Source organism: Macrobrachium rosenbergii, chromosome 42 (genome assembly GCF_040412425.1).
Source record: "Macrobrachium rosenbergii isolate ZJJX-2024 chromosome 42, ASM4041242v1, whole genome shotgun sequence".
NCBI classification, from domain to species: Eukaryota; Metazoa; Arthropoda; class Malacostraca; order Decapoda; family Palaemonidae; genus Macrobrachium; species Macrobrachium rosenbergii.
In genome coordinates this window covers 37,326,207-37,336,321 of record NC_089782.1, presented here as the reverse complement: position 1 = coordinate 37,336,321, position 10,115 = coordinate 37,326,207, and the positions used below count along the sequence as shown (strand labels likewise).

Below are 10,115 nucleotides of genomic sequence, written 5' to 3'. Positions count from 1 at the left end.
AGGGCAAATTTTTCCCGCCGTCAAATTTGGGCAAATTTTTTCCACAGTCAAATATGGTCAAATTTTTTTTCGCAGAATTTCTGGGCACTCAAATTCGGTCAAATTTTTTGCGCAAATTTGTTGGGCACTCAAATTTGGGCAAATTTTTTCCATGCAGTCAAATGAGGTCAAATTTTTTGCGCAGATTTTCTGGACACTCAAATTTGGGAAAACTTTTTCCCGCCGTCAAATTTGGGCAAATTTTTTCCGCAGTCAAATTTGGTCGAATTTTTTGGCGAAAATTTTCTGGGTACTCAAATTAGGGAATTCCCGCAGTCAAATTTGGGCAAATTTTTTCCACAGTCAAATATGGTCAAATTTTTTTGCGCAGAATTTCTAGGCAATCAAATTTGGGCAAATTTCTTCCGCAGTCAAATTTGGTCAAATTTTTTCCGCAGTCAAATGTGGTCAAATATTTTGCGCAGAATTTCCGGGCAATCAAATTCGGGCAAATTTTTTCCGTGGTCAAGTTTGGTCAAATTTTTTCGCAGTCAAATTTGGTCAAATTTTTTGGCAGTCAAATTTGGTCAAATTTCTTGTGCAACCAGATTAACAAACAAACTGAACCAAGGGGACTGCAGATTTCGCGGAGGCAATTAACTAGATGAAAGCCGAAGAGGGAATCCCATATTTCACGAACAGAAAAAACACGAAACCTTCTGGTCCATACTCATTATAACTTTGTAGTGAACAGTCTTTCAACTTTCAACTATAAGGTCGCCGGTACATCAACCACCACGATGGAACTTCTGAAACTTATCACTCATCAAAATTACGACGCACAGTTTCTCTTATGAAACGAGGCGCGACAAACTTACAAACTTGCTACATAAATAAAAATCATTATACTCTACAGCTTGTAAATACTCTACCTTTTCCTGAAGATCCCTGTATAAAGAATTAAAAATAAATAAATAAAAATATAACAAATAAATATATAAATAAAAAACAAATAAATAAAAATTCATATATATTACAGCTTATAAATAGATAACCTTTTTCTGAAAACCCCCTCTAAAAACATAATAATTTTTAAAAAAATTAAATATTCATATACATTACAGCTTGCAAATACAGCACCTATTCCTGACAATCCCCTTAATAGAGAAAATTTTATTGGCAAAATAAAACAATGAGAATATTATAGCGCGTACAGATTTGTAAATACTAGACATTCCTTAGACACTGAAACAAGATGATAAAAAAACATATATACTGTATGTATGTATGTGTATATATATATATATATATATATATATATATATATATATATATATATATATACATATATATATATATATATATATATATATATATATAGTATATATATATATATATATATATATATATACATATATATAATATATATACTTTTACAGAAATAACCCGTGTCCGCTAAGATAGGTTAGCTTGAGAAAAGAAAAAATATATTTCAACATAACCACCATTACAAAAAATATCCTTTCTTTTACGAGAGAGAGAGAGAGAGAGAGAGAGAGAGAGAGAGAGAGAGAGAGAGAGAGAGAGAGAAGGGGGATCAATTGGAGAAATGATACACCCACGGTTGTGCAAGCAAACTATCTTCATATTTCTTCTTTTTGACAAAAGTCTTGAAAATAGCGAGAGAGAGAGAGAGAGAGAGAGAGAGAGAGAGAGAGAGAGAGAGAGAGAGAGAGAGAGAGAGAGAAGGGGATCATTTTATATAATGATACACCAACGGTTCTGAAAACAAAATATCTTCAAATTTCTTTTTGACAAAAGTCTTAAAAACAGAGAGAGAGAGAGAGAGAGAGAGAGAGAGAGAGAGAGAGAGAGAGAGAATCAACAACACACAGCCATTGGTGAAACAAAATACCTTCAAACAAAATTCTTATATTCAATAAAAGTTTTAAAGAGAGAGAGAGAGAGAGAGAGAGAGAGAGAATCAACAACACACAACCATTGGTAAAACAAAATTCTTCTGTTTACTAAAAGTTTTAAAAAGAGAGAGAGAGAGAGAGAGAGAGAGAGAGAGAGAGAGAGAGAGAGAGAGAGAGAGAGAGAGAGAGATAAAAACGTCCCAGCTCATTAAACCAATTAGGCAACCCGTTGCAGAGCTCAGAATAAATCGAGTGGCGAAACACCTCAATTTGGTTCGGGAATATGAAATCTGCACACGACTCCCGGGAGACGCCTTTGCTAATCCACTAGGTGATAATTATTATATTCCCACGACCTGGGTTATTCACAAATTTCCTGGGTGCAGTGAGGTCGTGGCAGAGTTCATCACAGGTCACGGCTCCGGGTCTAGTGAGGTCCAAGGTGTGTGGGAGAGAACGCATCAGCTTCTCCAACGGGAATAACTACAGCGACAATACGAGCCTCCGACACCATACACTATGGAACAGGTAGAAAGGTGATGCAAATTGGAAACGTAGGCTTGGCAGAATGGGAGTTTCTGGCGTGAAAAAGGGAAGGGAATGAGAAAGAGATTTATGTAGTAATATATATACATATATGTGGGTGTGTATGCATGGTTGTATAATATATACATATATATATATATATGTGTGTGCGTGTGTGAGCATATATTTGTGTATGTATTGTATATATGGGTGTATGTGTACGAGAAGTTACATATAAATTTACAATGTATATAACTGAAGATTCAAGTGCAATACGCAAATCTAGCAAACATGGATAACATTGTTATCCCTATTACTACTTTTATTACTACTGCAAATATTACGGTTACTGATTTTTGAGATTAAGTGCATGTGAGCTTCTGACCCTACAACATCTAACTTTAACTAAGGAACAATTGATCAGTGAAACCAAACCAAATTATTGGCTGCCACTGAAAACATCATCCTCAAATTAACAGATCTAAAACCATAAGTCACGACAAATGAACAGCTAAACATAACAATACCAACAAAAAAATGAAAACCAGCCCAAGTCGTTTGCCTCACCCCATACTATACAGGTCCCCAGGCACGCCCTCGGCATGAGGGAAAGCTCCCATAGGTACTATTTGTAGCTACGCAAAAGGTCCATATCTCAACCTTGGGGCAAAGACTATGTACACTTTTAGGGTGAAGAAATTACAGAAGCTTTTCTTCTCCTGCTCTATGTCTGTCTGTGTGTCTGTCTGTCAGGCTGTCTGCTTGAAGGGGGCGAGCATGTTCCCTGCTCTGTCTGTTTGTCTGTCAGTCTGTCTGCTTGAACGAGGGCGAGCATGTTCCCTACTCTGTCTGTTTGTCTGTCAGTCTGTCTGCTTGAACGAGGGCGAACATGTTCCCTGCTTTGTCTGTCTGTCTGTCAGTCTGTCAGTCTGCTTGAACGAGGGCGAGCATGTTCCCTGCTTTGTCTGTCTGTCTGTCAGTCTGTCAGTCTGCTTGAACGAGGGCGAGCATGTTCCCTGCCTTGTCTGTCTGTCTGTCAGTCTGTCAGTCTGCTTGAACGAGGGTGAGCATGTTCCCTGCTTTGTCTGTCTGTCTGTCAGTCTGCTTGAACGAGGGCGAGCATGTTCCCTGCTTTGTTTGTCTGTCTGTCAGTCTGCTTGAACGAGGGCGAGCATGTTCCCTTTGTCTGTCTGTCTCTGTCTGTCTGTGTCTGTCAGTCTGCTTGAACGAGGGTGAGCATGTTCCTGCTTTGTCTGTCTGTCTGTCAGTCTGCTTGAACGAGGGCGAGCATGTTCCCTGCTTTGTCTGTCTGTCTGTCAGTCTGTCAGTCTGCTTGAACGAGGGCGAGCATGTTCCCTGCTTTGTCTGTCTGTCTGTCAGTCTGTCAGTCTGCTTGAACGAGGGCGAGCATGTTCCCTGCTTTGTCTGTCTGTCTGTCTGTCAGTCTGTCAGTCTGCTTGAACGAGGGCGAGCATGTTCCCTGCTTTGTCTGTCTGTCTGTCAGTCTGCCAGTCTGCTTGAACGAGGGCGAGCATGTTCCCTGCTTTGTCTGTCTGTCTGTCAGTCTGCTTGAACGAGGGCGAGCATGTTCCCTGCTTTGTCTGTCTGCCTGTCTGTCTGTCAGTCTGCTTGAACGAGGGCGAGCATGTTCCCTGCTTTGTCTGTCTGTCTGTCAGTCTGTCAGTCTGCTTGAACGAGGGCGAGCATGTTCCCTTTGTCTTTGTCTGTCAGTCTGTCAGTCTGCTTGAACGAGGGCGAGCATGTTCCCTACTTTGTCTGTCTGTCTGTCAGTCTGTCTGTCTGCTTGAACGAGGGCGAGCATGTTCCCTGCTTTGTCTGTCTGCCTGTCTGTCTGTCAGTCTGCTTGAACGAGGGCGAGCATGTTCCCTGCTTTGTCTGTCTGTCTGTCAGTCTGTCTGTCTGCTTGAACGAGGGCGAGCATGTTCCTGCTTTGTCTGTCTGTCTGTCAGTCTGTCAGTCTGCTTGAACGAGGGCGAGCATGTTCCCTGCTTTGTCTGTCTGTCTGTCAGTCTGTCAGTCTGCTTGAACGAGGGCGAGCATGTTCCCTGCTTTGTCTGTCTGTCTGTCAGTCTGCTTGAACGAGGGCGAGCATGTTCCCTGCTTTGTCTGTCTGTCTGTCAGTCTGCTTGAACGAGGGCGAGCATGTTCCCTGCTTTGTTTGTCTGTCTGTCTGTCTGTCAGTCTACTTGAACGAGGGCGAGCATGTTCCCTGCTTTGTCTGTCTGTCTGTCAGTCTGTCTGGCTGTCTGTTAGTCTGCTTGAACGAGGGCGAGCATGTTCCCTGCTTTGTCTGTCTGTCTGTCAGTCTGTCAGTCTGCTTGAACGAGGGCGAGCATGTTCGCTGCTTTGTCTGTCTGTCTGTCAGTCTGCTTGAACGAGGGCGAGCATGTTCCCTGCTTTGTTTGTCTGTCTGTCAGTCTGCTTGAACGAGGGCGAGCATGTTCCCTGCTTTGTCTGTCTGTCTGTCTGTCTGTCTGTCAGTCTGCTTGAACGAGGGCGAGCATGTTCCCGGCTCTGTCTGTCTGTCTGTCTGTCAATCTGCTTGAACGAGGGCGAGCATGTTCCCTGCTCTGTCTGTCTGTCAGTCTGTCTGCTTGAACAAGGGCGAGCATGTTCCCTGCTCTGTCTGTCTGTCAGTTTGTCTGCTTGAACAAGGGCGAGCATGTTCCCTGCTCTGTCTGTCTGTCAGTATGTCTGCCTGAACAAGGGCGAGCATGTTCCCGGCTCTGTCTGTCTGTCTGTCTGTCAGTCAGTCTGCTTGAACGAGGGCGAGCATGTTCCCTGCTCTGTCTTTTTGTCTGTCAGTCTGTCTGCTTGAACAAGGGCGAGCATGTTCCCTGCTCTGTCTGTCTGTCAGTATGTCTGCTTGAACAAGGGCGAGCATGTTCCCAGCTCTGTCTGTCTGTCAGTCAGTCTGCTTGAACGAGGGCGAGCATGTTCCCTGCTCTGTCTTTTTGTCTGTCAGTCTGTCTGCTTGAACAAGGGCGAGCATGTTCCCTGCTCTGTCTGTCTGTCAGTCTGTCTTCTTGAACGTGGGCGAGCATGTTCCCTGTTCTGTCTGTCTGTCGGTCTTTCTGTTTGAACGAGGGCGAGCATGTTCCCTGCTCTGTCTGTCTGTCAGTCAGTCCGTCTGCTTGAACGAGGGCGAGCATGTTCCCTGCTCTGTCTTTTTGTCTGTCAGTCTGTCTGCTTGAACAAGGGCGAGCATGTTCCCTGCTCTGTCTGTCTGTCAGTCAGTCTTTCTGCTTGAACGAGAGCGAGCATGTTCCTTGCTATGTCTGTCTGTCAGTCTGTCTGTTTGAACGTGGGCGAGCATGTTCCCTGCTCTGTCTGTCTGTCAGTCAGTCTTTCTGCTTGAACGAGAGCCAGCATGTTCCTTGCTATGTCTGTCTGTCAGTCTGTCTTCTTGAACGAGGGCGGGCATTTTCCCTGCTCTGTCTGTCTGTCAGTCAGTCTTTCTGCTTGAACGAGAGCGAGCATGTTCCTTGCTATGTCTGTCTGTCAGTCTGTCTTCTTGAACGTGGGCGAGCATGTTCCCTGCTCTGTCTGTCTGTCAGTCAGTCCGTCTGCTTGAACGAGGGCGAGCATGTTCCCTGCTTTGTCTGTCTGTCAGTCAGTCTGTCTGCTTGAACGAGGGCGAGCATGTTCCCTGCTCTGTCTGTCTGTCAGTCAGTCTGTCTGCTTGAACGAGGGCGAGCATGTTCCCTGCTCTGTCTGTCTGTCAGTCAGTCTTTCTGCTTGAACGAGAGCGAGCATGTTCCTTGCTATGTCTGTCAGTCAGTCTGTCTGCTTGAACGAGGGCGAGCATGTTCCCTGCTCTGTCTGTCTGTCAGTCAGTCTTTCTGCTTGAACGAGAGCGAGCATGTTCCTTGCTATGTCTGTCTGTCAGTCTGTCTTCTTGAACGAGGGCAAGCATGTTCCCAGCTCTGTCTGTCTGTCAGTCAGTCTTTCTGCTTGAACGAGAGCGAGCATGTTCCCTGCTCTGTCTGTCTGTCAGTCAGTCTTTCTGCTCGAACGAGGGCGAGCATGTTCCCTGCTCTGTCTGTCTGTCAGTCAGTCCGTCTGCTTGAACGAGGGCGAGCATGTTCCCTGCTCTGTCTGTCTGTCAGTCAGTCCGTCTTCTTGAACGAGAGCGAGCATGTTCCCTTTGCTCTGTCTGTCTGTCAGTCAGTCTTTCTTCTTGAACGAGGGCAAGCATGTTCCCAGCTCTGTCTGTTTGTCAGTCAGTCTTTCTGCTTGAACGAGAGCGAGCATGTTCCTGCTCTGTCTGTCTGTCAGTCAGTCTTTCTGCTTGAACGAGGGCGAGCATGTTCCTGCTCTGTCTGTCTGTCAGTCAGTCCGTCTGCTTGAACGAGGGCGAGCATGTTCCTGCTCTGTCTGTCTGTCTGTCAGTCAGTCCGTCTGCTTGAACGAGGGCGAGCATGTTCCTGCTCTGTCTGTCTGTCAGTCAGTCCGTCTGCTTGAACGAGGGCGAGCATGTTCCCTGCTCTGTCTGTCTGTCAGTCAGTCCGTCTGCTTGAACGAGGGCGAGCATGTTCCCTGCTCTGTCTGTCTGTCAGTCAGTCCGTCTGCTTGAACGAGGGCGAGCATGTTCCCTGCTCTGAATGCCTCCTCCTTCGCGTCAAGTATCGTTTTATCGATTAAGTGCCCGCACCTGTCTTTTTCTCGTCAGGTGTGTTCCTCCGTTCAGTACCGTCGGTCCAGCTGTCAGCGGAAGTGACGAGAACCAAGTGCCGACAAACGTTACCCCGAAGGTACACTCGGTACGGAATGACGGTGCGTCAGTGCTTCCAATGAGGAGAACAGCGGGTGCCAATGGAACCAATTTGAAAAAGGGGGTTGTGGAGCCAGGGGAGGGGAGGGGGGGGGAGGAAGACGGGGGGAGGGAAGAGAATGTGGAAGGGGAATAGAGATGGAGGAGGAGAAGGATGTACAGAAGAGGAAGAAAAAGAAAAAAGAACGGATGGAAGGCCCGCGAATGGACTGAATGGTAACATAGGAGGAAATGGGCAGAATCAATTTAGCAGTATTTGTCGTATCAGAGCAGCTGGAAGATAATGGAAAGAACTTTATTCATGTACAGAAAACGTATAGATAAAGGATGAAAAAAATGGGTGTTCTGACACTATTCTGACACTTTTTTCCTTTATTACAGCTTGCACCACTTTCTACCCAGCATCCTACCAAAAAAAAAAAGAACAACAAATTAACACCCTGGGCAACCCATCTAAGAGTTAAAGGTGTACAGCTGAGAGTGTGTATATAATATATATATATACATGTGTGTGTGTATGTGTACATATATATATATATATATATATATATATATATATATATATATATATATATATATATATATATATATATATATACGTACTGCATATATAGTGTGTGTGTGTGTGTGTCGTCCATGTCCAAATATGGACACGCTATTCTCAGAACTCCGACAGATTAAACGTAATTTCATAACTTACGAGATCTAACAAAGCAAACAAATCCCGAATTCCGAAAAACACAAACGACTGAAATAATATTCCAAAAACTGCTTCAAACAAACCGATTCCCGATACAGACCCACGCCCCAAAATACGCTACAAAGAAACACTCCTATATTCACATTCCGATAACATTAATTCACCCAGCAACCGAATGTTAACGAACGTTATTAATTATGCTAAGCCCCCATACATCACGCTAACCGGTTTCTAATTGGAAATCAGAGAGTAATTAGATTAATAGGATTAAGGTTAATTAAGGTTCTATTTCACTATAACTAAGAGCTAAAGTACCAGGATTCTGAATAAGCTTCTATGGTCACTGGACCTTTAAGTTTCTTCATTAACGATGATTAGACGCCTGAACCGAAGGTTATGTATTCACTCCTTGTGTATATATATATATATATATATATATATATATATATATATATATATATATATGTGTGTGTGTGTGTGTGTGTGTGTGTGTGTGTGTGTGTGTGTGTGTGTGTGTGGAGTGTGCGTGTGTGAAAACTGTGTACATATATACGTAACGGTAATCGCAGCACACAATCTTCTACAAAATTATGACACTGTTAATCTTCGTCTACACAAATAGACGTCTCTCTCTGCACCGGAAATTTTGGAGAGAAATCCATCAAATATGAGTATGATGAAAAAAAATATATATATATATATATATAATTTCACTGATGAAATAATAATTATAGTTTTATTATTAATAGAAATAATTATAGTTTCATTATCAAAAGTGCACTAAGGAATATTTTATCCAAATTTAATACACTTGTTCAGTACCTGTGTGTATAAACAACAAACACTGCGTTATCATAAACAATATTGTTATTCACATTGTTATCAATATTATTATTGTTAACAGTAGTTTTATACATGCATATACATATATATATACATACATATATATATATATATATATATATATATATATATATATATATATATATATATATATATATATATATATATATATATATATATATATATAGTTTTAGAGCTGACGGTAAAAATCCGCAGCAGACATCCCAAAGCTAATCGTGATTGGAGGACGCTCATGCTACTTCACCACATATCAGAGATGACAGTTCAAATGGTTCGTCCAATCAAAAGCCAGGCAGAAGCTTCCACGATATCGCCTGCGGATATTAACCGTCAACTCTAAAAAATAGGTTACAGTTTTACTAGCTAAGAAAAAATAAAAAAAGTATATTAATATTATTACTGTTGCCAGTATAATGTTAATCATGATCTAAGTAGTGTATATGTATGTATATATATATATATATATATATATATATATATATATATATATATATATTATTATCTGTATATATATTATTACCACTTATGGTAATAAAACTATAATAATTAATTCTGCCTAAATAGTATATCACCAGTGGAATTACAATACCGCCCACCTTCAAGGACTCAGGAACCAACCACCGACCGCCCTTACCTTTCCTGGAGGTGGGGGACGACGACGTGGGCGTCTCCTGCTGGCGTGGGGCGGAGGAGGAGGGCGTGGTCGAGGAATCGGTCGAGCTGGTGGGCCCCCTTCGGTGGAGGTGCTTGTCCAGAAATCCTCGAGGCATGGCGTCATGTCCTCGGGGAGGAAGATCACATCTTCCTTGTCTTCCTTTGATTTTAATGCGTTTTCCTTAACCCTAAAAAGGAAGATCACATCTTCCTTTCGTTAAATCCTAAAGTGTCGTTTCTTTATATGAACTAATGCTTTCAAGCCATCTCCCTAACAACAAGATTCTAAAGCGTAGAATTACATTTCATCTACAATCCATCTCCCATTTTCTATCACCCACTTCTCCCATTTTCTTTGAGACGGCGTCGCGAATCTTTTATTTTTCTATTTTCTAAGTTCTTAGTCTAATGGCTTTTTCCTTTTTTTCTCTGCCTCCTCTAACGACGAGTCGAGAAGACACCATCGCTGCCGGTGGGTGCAACGGCGCGTTAAACAAACTTCTCCATTCGAAATAGTGGCTGCAATATCGCCTTCCAGACTATTTCGAAGAATGGTTTCATTCGTTTGGTCTTGTGCATGAGACTATTTTACTCACCTTTCAAGTCTGTTCATAGTTACACATCTTTCATATGAATCCTGCATGTGGTATAACTGTTCATTCGTCATTAAAGCCTGAGG

At 42.6% G+C, this 10,115-nt stretch overlaps 1 protein-coding gene across 1 annotated transcript in view; it reads right to left on the bottom strand.

Annotated features, from left to right (window-relative positions):
* Nucleotides 1-9,599, bottom strand: part of LOC136828277 (uncharacterized) — a 207,222-nt gene extending 197,623 nt beyond the window's left edge. The window contains exon 1 of the mRNA XM_067086156.1: nucleotides 9,417-9,599. Within this exon, the coding sequence (XP_066942257.1) occupies nucleotides 9,417-9,552 (136 nt within the window). The 5' untranslated portion in view covers nucleotides 9,553-9,599. The remainder of the gene's footprint in view (nucleotides 1-9,416) is intronic.
* Between the last annotated feature and the right edge of the window lie 516 nt (nucleotides 9,600-10,115).